The sequence below is a fragment of the Grammomys surdaster genome, unplaced genomic scaffold (genome assembly GCF_004785775.1).
Source record: "Grammomys surdaster isolate TR1022 unplaced genomic scaffold, NIH_TR_1.0 218, whole genome shotgun sequence".
Lineage (NCBI taxonomy): Eukaryota > Metazoa > Chordata > Mammalia > Rodentia > Muridae > Grammomys > Grammomys surdaster.
In genome coordinates, this window is record NW_021604663.1 from 1,148,226 (window position 1) to 1,164,893 (window position 16,668).

Genomic DNA, 16,668 nt, shown 5'->3' on the forward strand with positions numbered 1-16,668 from the left:
TGTGTGTGTATGTGTGTGTGTGTATGTGTGTGTATGTGTGTGTATGTGTGTGTATGTGTGTGTGTGTATGTAAGTGCATGTATGTGTGTGTGTGTGTGTGTGTGCATGTTGCTGTCCAAGGAAAACCTGTCAGAGTTGGTCCTCTCCTTCGACTGTTGTGGATCCTGGGAATCGAACCCAGGTTTTCAGGCTTGGTAGCAATCACTTTACCTTATGAGCCATCTAGAGGGCCTTATGTCATTTCTTACCATCATTGTTAGGACATCTTCTGACTTTAATTTAAAAGTAGTGGATGAGTATATTTGTCTCTTCAAGGAAACCCTCACTGTCTTAACAGTTATACTTGAGCCGGGCGGTGGTGGGCACACGCCTTTAATCCCAGTACTTGGGAGGCAGAGGCAGGTGTATTTCTGAGTTTGAGAGTTCGAGGCTAGCCTGGTCTACAGAGTGAGTTCCAGGACAGCCAGGGCTACACAGAGAAACCCTGTCTCGAAAGCCCACATCCTCAAACAGCGCAAAAGCCACTAGACTTTACCTGAAGAGAGAGTTACTCAAGAGCGAACTGAGTCGCTCAGAGTATTTTGCATAGTGGATCCAGCCACGATTGAAATGGTCAGTTGTTCACTCAATTTGTGCCTTTGTGGAATCCTCTTTTATAAATGACAAGACTCTCTCCAAAGCGAAGGGAATGGTCCCCAGGCACACATGGGAAGAGCAGCTATTTCTGTCCTTAGGTTCTAGTTTACACATCCAGAGCCTGGAAGCTTTGTTCTCAGAATTCATGCTGTCATCAAGAGGACTAAACATAAGTACAGTGGTTGGCTGGCCCATGGCTTTGCTGTGACTACAAGCAGCTGCAATTCCCTGACAAGTGCTGGTCTCCTGGGTGTGGAATGACTGCTTCCTCTCATTTTTTCTCCTGGGGTAGGCTCTACCCTTCTGACTAACTCAATGTTCCTATACTTCTCCTGTACCTGCCTTCATGGCTGTGGGCTAGTTGTCTGTTTTATACATGCCATGATAATCTTCAGTTGGCTTTGATGAAGTCGGTGGCTATGTGCATGATGTCCCCTGTTGGGACATAAGCACTCCATGGTTCTCCATGATCTCCATGGATCATAGTGTTGATATGGTATTTAGCCTGTAGCCCCTTAGGAGATCTTAAGGGTGTCCTATAGAAAGACTTTAGGGAAGTGGTTCTCAACCTGTGGGTTGTGGTCCCCTGGGGTCACACATCAGAAATCCTGCTTATGAAATATTGACATTATGATTCATAACAGTAGCAAAATTACAATTATGAAGTAGCAATGAAATAATTTTACGGTTGGGGGTCACCACAATATGAGGAACTGTTTTAAAGGGTCACAGCATTAGGAAGGTTGAGAGCCACTGATTTAGAGGATCTAAAAATTCCTTGAAATTGTACTCAGTGTGCATGTGCGCCCTGTTGCCTACCTGCAGAGGTATCATTCTGTGGCGTCTTTTATCCTGATGACAACTGTCCTCAAGGGAGTACACCAACATGGAGGGCCTTTTCCTTTGTAGTGCTTGATTTGGGCTTATTGCCAGGCAGACCCCCAAGAGCCAAAGGGAAGTTTATCAGGGACCTGTGGGAATGAGTATTCTCATGGAAGAAGGTGGTCTGTGGTAGGGCTTAAATCTTCTCCATCAGACACCACCTTACCCTGATGCCCAGAGCAGACAAAGCCCTTACAGACCACACAGGGGGCAGACCAAGAAGCAAGAAGGTACCCAGGCCTTTCTCTTCAGGGATCACCATGTTTACCAGCCAGTGAGCATTCACTTCAACCTATGGGATACATGTCTGATTTGTAAGCCCTGTTGATTTTATGCAGGGCATATAGTGTCCATGAGGTGAGCACCGGAGAGTTCTCTCTTCAGGACTCTCACTCCGAAGATTACAGACGCCTATGGGTATTGTTAGATGCTGGTTGACTGATGGATGGACACACGAGGAATCCGTGGACAATACCTCTAGGACAAGTGTCCCCGCAGAGAAGGCTGGGGTAGACGAACCTGCCAGGCCTCTGGTGGATGTTGACTAATTGGGGTGTGTGTTGTGCCCACACACAAGCCCAGCCCCGTCAGGAATAGGAAAGAGGTGTGGCTACCTGAGCCATGGGTCTAGGGATGTTATAACAAGAACCCAGCTGTCCCCTGACTAGGTGTCCATGGACTCAGTGGTGAGGGACAGAGGTCCTGTCCTCCATAGCAAGAACATGAGGGCAAGTGTTCTTTGTTGACAGACATGCCGATGCTGGGTGACTTGTAGTTTTGAGATGGGCTCTGAAACTATGTTCATGCTTAGTTAGAAATCACCCGGTTTTCAGTGGCTAGTGAGGCATAGATACATTTACTCCAGCTATTTATTCTTTATACGTCTGCCTTCCAATCAGGAAGCTCATCACACGCACACACACGCACACACACAGAGGGGGGGGGGGCAGAAGCTGTTCCCTTGGGCATACACCCCTTGAGAAAGGCTTGGGTCCTTTTGATACAAATCTGTTCAAATGGCAACCTCTGAGGCTGGGGCGCCCGGGAAATCTTGGGAGAGGCTTCCCATCTACGGGTGGCAAAGCTCTTCCTCAGACGGCACAGACAAATGTCTATCAGATGCAGTAAGAAGGAGTGTGGCGTGTATGCGGTGTGGTCTGGGCTCTGATCCAGCTGTGGAATTTTTAGAATAGGCTTTGTACATTCTGTGTTGGGGGCAGTGGGTGTGGCTGGTCTTCTCTCCTTTGTGATTGGATGATCTTGATGAAGGTCACATCCAGGCCCCAGGATGCTCAGCTTGTCTGGAAGTCTGTGGTGCAAGCACGAGGTATAGGAAAAGGTCCACTGGTAAAGAACCAGGGGGCTGTAAAACCGGAGGTCCAACCTCCTAGGAGTCAGGCTGCTCCGTGGGAAAAGAGAACTCTAGATACGGTTAACTGGCTTGAGGGAGGGCCCATGGCCTACCTGTTTCCAGTGACCATAAGCCTCATTTCCCTGAACTAGTGCTAGTTTGTATTCCGTGGCCTCTATTTTGTGGCCTGAGGGCCAGCTGTGCCTTTGTCTCTGGACCCTCTGGAGCCTGCAGACCTCTCCTGGGGCAGCTGTGTGCCCAGATCCCGTGTCTGGGGGTTGGGGGTGGGGCAGGGTGGGAGTCACCTGACTGACCAACTTGAAGCAGAGCAGAAGGCACTTTTGACTTGCTGGTTGTGGTTGAAGGACATGACCTTCCTGTGGGTCTTTCTTTTGGGAAAGGAAGTCTTTGGAAGTTTGTAGCAACTGAATAAATCTTGTCCCTTTGATAAGCGGGGCTCCCTGTTTGGCTGGCGGTGGAGAAAGCGCCACACTTCCTCCCATTGTTTCGGCTGATTGAGTTCCAGAGGGTGTCACTTGATAACTCGTTCCTGGGGAGTTGTGGTGGAAGTGAAGGCCCAGGCCGGAGAGCTGGAACATCTCAGCCTGCAGGCCCACACGTTTGAGTCCCAGCACAGGCCTGTGGCTGCCTGGTTATTCTTGGAAGTTATTTTGATCCGCTGGCTTTGCTCTGGTTCAGGTTTCCGAGCCCAGCCCCAGGGTTGGAGAAGCTGAGGATGAGGCAGTCCATTGTAATAATAGACTTCTGCTCGCTGAGGAGGAGGTGCTCTGAGGTTTTGGAGGCCCATGCGCGCTCCGTGACGCCCCCAATGTGACCTGTGCCACCCTATGGCATGTGCCTCATCCCAGTATCGGCCACACCGGATGTGGTCAGGCTGGAGCCGAGCTGCCATGATTGTGGGAGGGTCTCCATCAGCCAGAAACCCTGGCAGCTCCAGGGAAGTGACTCACGGAGGCCCACAGGGGAGGGGGAGGGAAGGCTCCCTGGAGCTCTGGTGCTATGAAGGATGCTCTCCTCACACAGATGAGGGTAAAGCGGCTGCCAATCCCGGAAGCTGCAGTTCCCGGGTGGGAACAGCTGCTCTCTGTACTTCTAGGTACCCACCCAAGCCTCACTTTTACCTTTTATGTCTGAATAATTTTTGGTATTGTTGTTAGAGTCGTCGTGTTTACGAGGTGGGCATAAATGGCCATAGCCTGGTGGCCCATAATAGCAGAAATATACTGTTTTGCCTGGGTGTTCTGGAAGTTGGAGGTCTGAGGTCATGGCTGTCAGGGTGGCTTCTTGCCTAGTCTGAGTAGGGGAATTTACCACTGTGGATCAGCGACCAGCTCCTGGTGGTGACCGGCATCTTGCTGTTCCTCAGCATATAGAAACACAACATGGTCCCTGCTTTCATTTCATCTACATTTTCCTTCTTTTAAAGGGATACAGTCACAATGGATGATCATTGTACTCCAGTAGGACCCACCCCAGCTTAGCTGGCTATAGACACAACACACTCCTTTCTGAGCAAGTTTGTCTCAACAAGCCCACATTCCAAGGTGCAAGTCTGGTGGAGACCAATGCTTTTTACATGTGGATCCCGGGTGTACGGGGGTGGGAGTTGAACCTGTGACGGATGGAGACTATCTGGACTGCAACAATTTGGAAAACTGTGACAAGCAAAAATCAAAGGAGTAAGCCGTTCTTGTCTCTGCCGCTCGGACTGTCGCAGTGAATGTCAGGGCACACACTTGGAAATGTATCTTTAGATGGCACAGAATATATATTTAATTCTGTTACCTGCTTCGCCTGATCTTTGCTTTTCAATTTTACAGATGCTTTCTTATCAATATGTCATCCATGTTCTTAACAATGGCTTTGTTCAAAGAAAAATGGATCCAGGACTATTCCATGAAACTGGTCTATTCCTGTAACGTGGAGACTAATTCTGGGCTAGATACACTGCAGGACACTCTACCCCTGAAATCTGTTGGTCTTGTGACATTACTTCCCTTGTTCTTGGTCTCTTGTTGCCTGTGAACTGAGGCTTGCAGCTAAGCAGCAACTGCTTCAAAGTTAACCTTTCTTGAATAGCTAGCGTTGCTGGCACACCTGAGTCTGGTGCCAGGACATTTCCTTCAGCCGTGTCAAGCTCTCCTTACGCCTTGAGGTTTCTACCTAGCCTGGATATAGGAGCTTGTGTTGGAGACATGCCACACTGAGGTTTTTCTGCTGTGAAAGTTTCCGATTGCTGAGGGGGAACTTGCCCTTCCTGGTGGCAGCTGATGTGGGAGAGGAAGTAGAGTCAGCTGAGACGTGCCTGGGATTGCACGGTCTCAAGACACTCAGTTCTAAGAAGTCCTATGCTTGCATTCTTGACCCGGTGGTGTGATATGATGGGCACATGTGCTTTACCACACTTATGCCTCCAAGCTCTGGTTCTTGAGTCTCAGACTCCCAGACGCTGGATCAGCTGCGCTCACTGCCTTCCAGGGAAGAGCAGGGGTATCACCTCCAGTATGTGTGTGTGTATGTGTATACTTGTGCTTGAGTGTGTGTGTACTCATTCAGTTCTCCAGTGTGTATATATGTGTGTATATACATGTGTGTGCATGTCTGTGTTCATGTGCATGTGTTTGTACGTGTGTGTACTTGTTCTTGATATGTACATGTGTGTGCATGTGTATGTGTGTGTATACGTGTTACACACATAAGAGGCCAGAGGCTCACATCAGGTGTCTTTCTCAATCCCTCTCCACTTTAATTTTTGAGTCAAGGTCTCTCACTGAAGCTGGAGCCCACTGATTTAGCTAGGTAATGGTCTCCAGAGCTCCTTCCGACTCTGTCATGTTGGGGTTTCAGAAGGTTGCTATTGTTCTTGGTTTCCCAGAGGTGCCAGGAATCCAAACTCAGGTCCCAGTGCTTGTGTGGCACAGTAGTGACAGAGCTGTTTCCCTAGATGCACTTGATTTTTAAAAAACACATGTGTATTCTTATATAATTCATCCAGTAAGCTCCAGAATGCTCCCACAATCTCCCCCTCCCCATGCTGCTCCCGAGCTAATCACTGCCCAACCACAGTTCCCAGATAGACCAGGGGCTTTTTTCTTTGCTTTCTTTCTTCTCTCCTCCCTCCTTCCCCTCTCTTTCTTCATTTCTTCATTTCATTTCTTTGGACAGAGACTCAGAAGAGAAGTCAGGTTGTCCTCAAACCTCTGCTTCTTCCACCTGGGCCTCCCATGTGTTAGAACCCTGGCCTCCTGGACCTCATGCCTCTACATAGATTATTCTGTCTCTCCCAGAACTGAGTGTGGTTGGAATGGCTGCATGCTCTCCTTTGCTCAGCACAGTTTTAGGGTTCATCTAGGGCAAGCCCCACAGTTCTTGGTGGGATGAAGCTAGCTGAGCTGCCTGGCCCTGTCATCCCCATAAGATTCTGGGTGAGTCTTATCAGGCACAGTGGGTGGGTGAGGCTGTTTTGTGATGTGTCTGCAGTGGCCCCTGAGATGGTTCTGATCATCATCAGGGTATGGGGAGAGGGCAGCACAGATGCTCTGTCTAGTGAACTGGCCTTACAGGTTGGTGGGAAGAGACAGAGATCTGAGTGGCTAGGGTTAATGGGGAAAGCTTTGCACCGACACCTGTCTCAGTGGAAGGTCCTCGGAGGCAGCTCAGGCAGTTTGCAAGCCATCAGTATAGAACCAGGAAGAACTTCAGAGCAGCGCACAGCCTGGGTCTATGTTGCCTGCCACCTAGCTCCTGTGCCTGCCCTGGTGGAGACTGAGTATCAAAGAAATCCCATGCTGTTTCATCATGGTGGCATTTGTCCTTTTCTGGGCCTTCCTGCCCAGTCCCACTGACATGTCCCTTTTTTTATGGCCACTCATCTTGATGGGATGAATGGTCTATTTTCTGTGGACCTGTAAGATGGCCAGGAACTTTACTGGGCATCTTTGGTATACATCAAAGTGAAAGAAAGAAGAAGAGAGTACGTGGAGTACAAATGGCCAGAGAAATCAGTGGCTGAGGACTGGCAGGGGAAGGGCCTTGGCCCTGCCTGCCAGCGTCTCCCCATCTCCTCCAGGGTGTGTAAGAAACTGTCTCCCACCCTCCCATGGTAGCCCTAAGTGCAGTGTTGGAGCACACTCGGTCAGGAACATGACTCATGAATAGAACTGTGTTATAAGCACAGGAAGGGGGGTCTTCTTTGGAACCCTCTGCGCCAGGTCTGTGTCACACAGTCTGCGCCTGTGCCTGAAGGTTGCCTTCGGCTGCTTGCCTCATTCCCAGTCTCACATCTTACTGCTTTAGTGTGATGGGCTGCCACCGGACCAGTCCCAAATTTGAAGCCCAAAGCCACAGTCCCAGCCTTTTAAGTGTGTATGTGTGTGTGTGTGTGTGTGTGTGTGTGTGAGAGAGAGAGAGAGAGAGAGAGAGAGAGAGAGGGAGGGAGGGAGGGAGGGAGAGAGAGAGAGAGAGATGTGTGTGTGTGTGTGTGTGTGTGTGTGTGTGAGAGAGAGAGAGAGAGAGAGAGAGAGAGGGAGGGAGGGAGGGAGGGAGAGAGAGAGAGAGAGATGTGTGTGTGTGTGTGTGTGTGTGTGTGTGAGAAAGAGAGAGAGAGAGAGAGAGAGAGAGAGAGAGAGAGAGAGAGAGAGAGAGAGAGGATATGAAACACAAGGAGAAGGAAGAGATGAGTAAGAGAGCCCAGTGTGAGTTCTGCTTGAGAGGTCGCCAGGGACGAGCCTGGGTGCTAGGATATGCGTAGATCAGGCCAGCAAGGATTAGAGGGAGAAAAGTCTCATGGAGGAGAAGGTCCAGGAAGACAAAGGCAAGCCCCTGTGTGACTGCCATGACAAGCATCCTTCCAGCAGAGAGGGGCTGTGGGAAAGCCCTGGCGGCCCAGCCCCTGTCAGTTCTGGTGAAAGCAGACCTTGGCAGTGTTGCCCCAGGAACTCTAGGAGGGCTGTGGGCTGGCACACAGTGCTCTTCACCCTGGCCACACTTGGGGACTGTGAGTTCCCAGGCCCCAGCAAACAACCTTGGGCAGAGTCCCACTTCCTCTCTGAGAAAAGCTTTGGTGAATGGAGTAGGGAGGGACCATGCATTTCTAAGGGCTGAACCTCCCTCAAGAGTGTCCCAGATTAAGGTCATCCGGCTGTGTTTGCTCCCTTCCTAGGGCCCTCGGAGGGAAGCAGGAAAGAAATGGCCATTATTATTATTCTCCAGGCTCTTGCTAACATGGGTCCAATGACAGAATTCTATTGTTTACAGGGGACTTGCAGAAGCGATAACCCCAATACTTCATTTTACAAAAGAGAGACAGAGCTTAAGGCCCCTGGCCGAGATCTCCTGGCTGCATGGTGTCTAAATTCTAGTTCAGGATGAGTCTCCCAAGCCCATGGGAGGAAAATAACCCAGGGATGGGATCCAGGGAAACTCAGAACCAATAGAGAGCTCTCCTGGGGGGCTTATTAGTTAAGAGCACATGTTCTTGTAGAGGATTGAGGTTCGAACACCTATATGGTAGCTCAGAATCATCTATAATTCCAGTTCCAGTGGGTCCAATGCCTTCTTCTGACCTCTGCAGGTACCAGGCACATGCATGTGCACAGACATACATGCAAGCAAAGTGCCTATACATATGAAATAAAATAACTATAAAAATAAAATAAATAAAGAGTGCTCTCTTGGTCTGAATCCCATGAAACAAGGGCTGTTAAGGTCAGTTTTGGGGTGGTAGTAAGAGATGAAGTCATCGTGACACCCGACACCAAGAAAAAGTAAATGACAGAGATAAGGGATATGCTAATGGCCTTATCCTGACCCATCCTGAGCTGTCACAGGATTACCACATATCATTTGTGTGTGTGTGCGTGTGCGTGTGTGTGTGTGTGTGTATGTGTGAGGAGACAAAGAGATACAGAGAAGAGATGCAGGATGCTTCGAGCAGAGTGGGAGGGCCTGGCATCCTTTGTCACCTTCTGACTGAGGCCTATGGTAAACTAACTGCAATTCATAACCCAGCCATTTCTTGCAGCAAAGACTGTCCTGTGCAGTCTCTTAGCATGTCAGGGAATTAAGGGACTTTGAGGGTCTGTTGGCTAACTTCCTGTCTAGTGTGGGAACTTCTGAGGCCCGTGACTTTTCTAGAAGCTTCTGAAGGGAGAGAAGCCTCTGACACCTGGGCTGCCATTCAGCTTGGGGGCTGGGCATAAATGTCACCCGGAATCTCGAATGTTTATCAAACCTGTGGTTCCTGGTAGGATGTTGTTCTGAGAATCGTGCAGCGCTGGGTCCTATATCCATGGACTTTTCTGGAAGTGCTGAGGTCCTGTGCCTGGTGGTTGGCTGGGGCCTGGGAACTGTCAGGGTAGGCTTCACTGGTATCGTGGTTCGCCAGGCACATGACCTTGGGCAGATGGTTTCATTTCTGTGAATACCCCCTCAGCTATAAAACAAAAGCAAGGCCCCGCCTCCGGGGTGCGAACAACACAAGGATCCCAAAGTGCCCGGAGCCTCTTGTTTGACCCACTGTTACCTTACTCAGTCTTTTACTCCTATACCCTGAGTCTCTTCTTGACCCACTTTATGGATCTTCATTCAGCCTCCAGGCAGCCACATGGACAGTCAGAATGTTCTATCTGAGGAGGAGAAAATAGGAGGGTGGAGACCAGAGCTTGGTGCTGGGCAGGTAGAGCAGTGGTGCTTGGCACTGGGTAAGAAGGCTGGATCTACTAGCCAGCGTGGATCAGCCAGCGTGGACCAGCCAGCGTGGACCAGCCAGCGTGGACCAGCCAGCGTGGACCAGCCAGCGTGGACCAGCCAGCTGTCCCACCTTTCTCCTACCTGGTGGCCACAACCCCTAGAACAAGTATATCTGGTGAAGAAGGCACTGGCAGGCCTGGCTGTGGTGACCTTCTTGCCACATTCTTCCATGCTGTGGACAGACAGCATGCTCAAGGGCCTTGAGCACAGCCAGCAGTGTTAGCGAGCAGACGTTCTCAAGGGTATAAGGGTGGAGCTGGGGAGATGGCTTGGTGGCTGTGGCACTTGCTGTGGGACTGTAAGAACCCCAGTTCAGGTCAGATAAAAGGTTGACTGTAAAGGAGATGTAAAGGTGGCTGCTTGTGACCCAGGGGAGGCCATGCCTCTCTGGAGGTGAACCGTGACGACAGTGTCACCAATAAAACGCTGAGGCACAAATTGTAAAGTGACGGAGGCTGTGTTTGCTAGGGCTAAAAATAGACATTCTCTGGTGTTCTGTAGTAACACCCGAATCACTTCACGGCTGTGTAATGTGGAAAAAAAATATTTTTCATGCCTTGGTCTTCTCAGCCATAAACAAACAGGGCTTGCCGTCCGTGGTCAGCATCCTAACATTCTGTAGAAAAGATCCCAGCACAGCATCCAGTCAGCCATTCCAGCCCGCCCGTGGCCGTTTTGATGGCAATGCGTTCTAAGATGAGTCTGAAATTTCAGAGAGAGGATCTGTATCTCTGTCGTTATTTGTGTGTGTTTATATTACATTTTTACCTTTTACATACATATTATTCTATTCTGTCATATGTTCTGAACATTGTCTACTGAGAGAGAATGTAAGGCCTGATTTAAGTGACAGTGTTCACCGAACACTGTCTTCGTAATGCGTTCTTTGCACTTTTTGTATGGGGAAACAGGGGTAGGGTAGGGGTGGGGTAGGGGCTGGGGGGGGGTTGTACTGGAACCTTGTTATTGTCCAGTGTAAATGCAGATGAGCTACAGTTTAAAGCCTGGCTTTGACCCAACCCTTACCAAGTGCCCATCACCTCATACGTGGCTCCCAGACTTTTTTCTCTTGAGTTTTAGCCCTAATTCCAAAGCTGCTTTGAACTGTCTGCACATTCACTGTATACCGTCCCTTTAAGTATAACCCACAAGCAATCAGCAACCCTCCCCCAGCGAGACCTTTGCACTTGTTTTACATCCCTGATGGGACTTGGCTCTTGGATTCTGATTTTAAGACCAACACTGTGGCAATTGCCGTACTGTGCTCAGAATCCCCCATTTGCCTGGTGTCTTCTTGCGTACGTGTTAGGTTACCCTCAGGAGCTCTACCACAGCCATAGGAATGGGAAGCCTTCTGAGGCACACAGCCTCCATGAGCTATGAGGTAGTTTCTTTGGCTGCAAGGGAGGCCTACTGCAGTAAATGCACTTGAGTTTCTCTGTAGATTCCCATAGATATTTTACAGAGAGAAGCTTATCCCAAGTGGGGCTCCTGAACCTCATTTGTGAGGCTCTGTGGTATATGCTAGGTAGGTGGCCTTGGTAGTACTGGGGATACTATTCACAATTTAAGCATGTCTGAAAGCCTTGTTCTGTGTTTCTTCAATGAAGCATTTTAGACCATTTGGTTGTTAAGCTAGGAATGGAGGGGGAAACCCCAGGATGTATTCATTCTCTCTCTCTCTCTCTCTCTCTCTCTCTCTCTCTCTCTCTCTCTCTCTCTCTCTCTCTCTGTGTGTGTGTGTGTGTGTGTGTGTGTGTGTGAGAGAGAGAGAGAGAGAGAGAGAGAGAGAGAGAGAGAGAGAACAAAAGTTCACCACATTACAACAGTGAGGTAAAGCTTGTCATCCCCCAGAATACTTTCCAGTGGGCTCTCTCTAAACTGAAAACATTCTTTTAATGTGGGGAATTCCTAGGAGGGCTATGAAAACCCTGGTCTTGTGACATAGCACCCCTCTGGAATGGCGCCTACTGAAGGGTTATTAAATTTTTACCTTTTCGTCAATAAAGCTCTTTATGGGACATTTTTTTTTTCGGCCTGCATTTTAATGCGACGTCCCCTGCCCCAGATGCACGAGGGAGGAGACAGAAAGGCCATTTAAAACTCTGGCCTTAGAATGGGCCTATTATGCTTCTCACTGAATCTGACGCCACGTGGGCTCTGCTCTGTGCGGATACAGTTTTAGCTGTGGGTTGCTTTCACCAACCAGGAGAGAGAGAGTAGCCTGTAGCATGGGGAGAGACCTCGAGACCTCTCACTCAGGGAGACTGAGTATCTGCTGAGCAGGGCCCCACGAGCCTTCCTTTTAGCTGGTCTGAAATCTTTGTATTTTGAATATTTCCCAGAATTCCCCTTTCCGACTTTAAGGACCTGATCCTCTTTTTTAAGGTTTCATGTATGAAGGTGACAGTGATGCAGAATATTTGGGAACGCTTGTAGATTCTTCTTTTGTCTTGATGACACTTGCAGCAAAGATGACTGGGTTTTGTAACTGGCCTTGGTACTGACTAGTTTAAATCACATTTTTCTTCACCCTCTGGACTGAGAAAAACAGTTATCTTCCACAAAAGGGACACTGATGGCACTCTGATGTCCCCAAAGCTCACTTCATATCGGAGTCTGTTGCTTAGTGGAGACCACAGGAGAGGCCAGGCCAGCTCATGGCATCACTGGAGAACCTGGCTTGAAGGTCACTGAACTTCAGTTTTCCAGGACCTTCTAAAGGACTGGGGATTGACATCTTGGTAAAAGCCTGGTCTTGGGACAAACCCCAGGGTACATCACAGTCATGCGGAAGATTGACAAGCTCTGTATCGAAGCTGAGACTAAAGTCCCAGCCAGGGCCTGAGGATTTGGATTCCCCCCCTTACTCCCAGGTATTCACACCATTGCTGGCACTGGGGAGCACTCTTTGATTAGGAACTAGTAGTCTCGAGTCTGTGGGGGGCAACTCTGATTGTCAAAGGCGTTAGGACAGGAGAGTCTTCTGTTTGGTTGCTATGGGGATCTGGATTGAAGTATTTGAGTCTGTTTTCCCTCAGAGGAACATGTGCATGACTACGACCTATTGCTGTGCAAGTGACTGTGTCCTGGTTGCAGCAGGTTTCTTACAGAGGAATCTGTATAGTTCCACAGAGGCAAGGTAGAGTTCAGACCAGACATCCAGCCAGACCCGGAAGGAGACAGAGAGTTTGGTACACCCATCTCTGTGATGTTTATGTCCCACACAGGGAAGATTCTGTCCTCTTTGAAGGGCCCAGTGGGCCTGAGAGTGTGCATGTGTGTAACTTTAGAGATGAAAATGCTTCCTTTTGACAGTGTAATGCATGACTCTGCATGGCAGAACTGCCAAGTTGTCCTTGCTGGTCCCGACTTCGAGACTCTGACCATAGTTTGACGAGTCTCCATCCTTCAGACCTGTACCATCTATCAGATAGGGATTTCACAGAGTGACAAGTGTCTCCTGAGTCATAAGGGCAAGGTGAGGTGACCTATGTGGCCCAGAGAAGATGCACCGGCTTGACAACGGACTTCCTGTGTTATTTTGGAAGCACCTTTAGTCATTTGTCCAACAAATGCCACATGAGGAATGAGCATGCTGTGTGTAGCTGTGCAAGTGAATAACCAATGAAGAACTATGCAGCCATGGCCAGATGCTCCTCGCTGCTTTGTAAGAACAGCAAACGGGCGAGCAGAGTGAGAGCATAGTGAAGGGACATTTAGGTGAGACCAGAAAGAGACCAGGGAAAGGGAAAGCACACATGTGGCCAAGGCATTTGCAGTGAAGCTAGGAACCGCGCTGAAGCTAGGGCCTTCTGTGTGTGGTTGTTATGAAACCAGGCAAGATAGATGTTATTGAGTACATTTTGGACTAGACTATCATTTTTTAGAGACTACATAATCTGCTGAAAGCCAGGAGGTGTCTGTGTGGAGGACAGAGAGTTCGCAGCCAGAAACTATGGCTTGCCACAAGCTATGGAGCTCCTGAAACAAGCCTGGCCTAGACATCGGCCCATGTCTCTTGTTGCTTGAGTAAGAGGGATCTCTGGATGGGGTGTTCCAATCCATATAACACAGTAATGAGTTAGAAACAGACCACCTAACCCCTTGCTCAACAGACCAGTGTCTAGTATAATACCACACACACTGAAAGGAAGCCAGTGTCCTCCTTAGGGATCTAATGTCCAGTGATCGATCTCTCTCTCTCTCTCTCTCTCTCTCTCTCTCTCTCTCTCTCTCTCTCTCTCTCTTTCTCTCCTCTCTCTTTCTCCCTACCTGCCCTGTGTTTGTATGTGTGTCTGCTTCGCTCTCTGTCTCTCTATGTCTCTCTACTTGTGTGTGTGCATGTCTGTCTGTCTCTGCCGGGGAATGAAACCCAATGCCCCACATGCTAGGCCTTTCACTTTGATTTCCTTGGAAACTATTCAGACTGTAGATGTCTGTCTTGGGGTATAGTCAGAGAAAGCAGGCCATTCTTAATTCTGTACCAGTGAAGCAACACAAGAATGTGGCTCAGTCTGCTTTTGCTTTTTTCATCTCTAGAGAACCAAGCTCTGCCTTTGTCGTTAGTTTGGTTCTTTGAAAAACTGTCTCACTGTGAAGTGGCTTACATGTCTGAGTAGAAGGCACTGGATTGTCTGAGGGATGTTCCAATGCGTACTGCCCTGTTGGGGCAAAGAGAGTCATTCTTCATATATGGCTTGTCTTCCAATTGAAGGTTCAGTGAACATACAACACTTGCATGTGTGGAGGTCCCCTCTGGTGTGGGTCACTGTCTACAGACAGGCTGAGCTACACTTCACAGTGGCGGGCATAGGGGCTCAGACAGGTTAAGGAATTTGCCCAGGGAAGCACAGCTAATGAGTGACACAGCTGGGTGTTCAAGGCTGATGCTTTAGTTCCAAACCAAAACTGGGGCTCTCAGCCAGTCTTCCTGCTTAAAATCAGGTGATTTTCTCACGTGTGGCAGAGGGAGAGGGTGGAGCCCGTAGGACTCATTCCAGGCCAGCATCTCTACTTTGGGGTCTCCTTCCATTACGTCACCAATGTCAAGGCCACAGCTGTGCATGTCACTGGACCTACAGCTGTGCCTTCCAAATGTCATCCCTATAAGTGCTTTTGTCTTCTTTTTCTACCCCAAGTGAGCTCCTGAAAGCAGGTGGTGCTGCCCCAATGCTAGACTCCGTGTACCTTGCCCATACAACGGACTGAGTAATGAACTCACTTGCAGAATCGGCTCTTTAATTTTGGAAACGGAAAACCTTGAATAATTAGTATTGATGATGAGGCCGGAGGGCAGAGATGGGAGGGGGGGTACCTTTCCCACTTTTATGCAGAAATTGCACTTTGCTTCAGACACTTGAGGTAGGGCATTTCTGGGTGGCTAAGCCATTTCTTAGGTGTGCAGACCTCGCTTCTGCTTTATGAAGTTTTCTGGGCTGAGTTTCAGATCCTCGGAGCTTCCTGCCTGGCATGTCTGAGCAGTCATGGTCCAAGGCTGAAGGCCTCATGTTTTGACTTTGCTTTGCATTTTTTTTTCTTTCTCTGCCGAATGAAAAAGTATGCATCCTTTGTCTTTTCTGGACTCTATAAAATGCCAAAATCACGTCATTGAAGCCTTGTTCTCATGGAACTGTGAGACTAGAGCAACTGGGAGGAAGCAGGGGTCAGGGGAGACCCGCTAAGGCCAACACTGGTCCTTTTCAAAGGTCATTAGGAGGCACACAGCCATGTTCAGGGACGATGGGAAGTCCTGAACCAACTGCTGGGCAGCATTTTGTCAACAGCAGGCCTGGCCCGGAGATGCCCTGAGATGTCCAGTGCCATCCTCACAGTGGAGGAGCAAGGATTCCAGCCAGCTCTCTCCTTAGAACTAACGGTGTTGCAAACCTAACATTTCATACCTTTACCCTGACTCCAGCCCCTCCCCAGACTTTTCATCTACAGCCAGGTTGAAACTGCAAAAGCCCTGAAGCCCGGATAACTAGTTGGTCAGAAACATTAATTATGGTTATAGTTTAGCTTATAATGGGCTGCAAAGTTTTCCTGCTGTGACTAGGGTATACATTCAACAGTTGTTGTGAATGCCAGAGCCCATTATTTCTCACAGCTGCTGAAGAGACATGGCTGGGGTGTTGCTTCTCTTCCATGACAGACACCTACTAAGCCCTCAGCACAGACTCTTCCTTACAGCTCAGGACATGGCTGTATGGGGCAGGCAGACATAGCATGGCAAAGGGTGAATTGCATATGAGAATTATGGCTTTATTGTCTATAAAATTGAAGGTTTAACTCGGACTCCTGCCTCCATCTGAGCTGGATAAAGAAGCAATTCTCCTCGTGTTAAAAAAAAAAAAAAGCACAGTACACTATTGTAATCTAAGAAACAGGCACTATTTATGTATCGGAAAGCCTTGCTCTCAACAGGGCTAACAGTCTTTTGGCCCAGAAGCTACTATGTTTGCAGCTGTAGAAAGAGAGCTCTAGGAGTCACAAGTAATGAGATGCCAGGGCATTGGGGACAGATGGTTGTGATACCGAGGGAGGCTCCCTCCTGCAGCTGCCTGGTCAGTTGAGCAAGCACGACTCGTAGGTGGGCACCATGTATTTGATGTTGATGAAGGCGTCCTCCCCTCCATAGCACTCGAAGGCTTCCAGGGTCTCCTGGATCAGGTCGCCAATGTTCTCCCTCTTCTGCTGGCTGTAGTCGATGCCATCCCCGGAGTTCACTGAATCAGGCAAATAAACAAAGAGGCAGTTATTTCTGTGCAGTGTCCCCAGAGTCCCAACCCGCAGGCCAGGCATTTGCCGAGTGCCTGTTAGGAGACACTGACAGGTTTAACACTCTCACATTCTCTTGCTGAAATTTGAGGCTGGTGGCAACTCCATAAAAATACCAAATTGCATATGATGGAGATACCATTCTTGAGATTCTAGCATCAAGCTGAGGCAGGAGGATCACTATTAGTTTGAGGCTAGCCTGGGCTACATAATAAGACCTCCCTCTTCTTTAAAAAGCAACCAACCAA

At 49.0% G+C, this 16,668-nt stretch overlaps 1 protein-coding gene across 2 annotated transcripts in view; it reads right to left on the reverse strand.

Moving 5' to 3' along the window:
• Positions 1 to 15,705: 15,705 nt before the first annotated feature.
• Positions 15,706 to 16,668, reverse strand: part of Pacrg (parkin coregulated) — a 421,199-nt gene continuing 420,236 nt past the window's right edge. Inside the window, exon 5 of one of the 2 annotated variants that reach the window (XM_028772757.1) lies at positions 15,706 to 16,368. In XM_028772757.1, coding sequence (XP_028628590.1) covers positions 16,208 to 16,368 — 161 coding nt within the window. In that variant the 3' untranslated portion in view covers positions 15,706 to 16,207. The remainder of the gene's footprint in view (positions 16,369 to 16,668) is intronic. The other variant, XM_028772756.1, reaches the window with a different exon arrangement.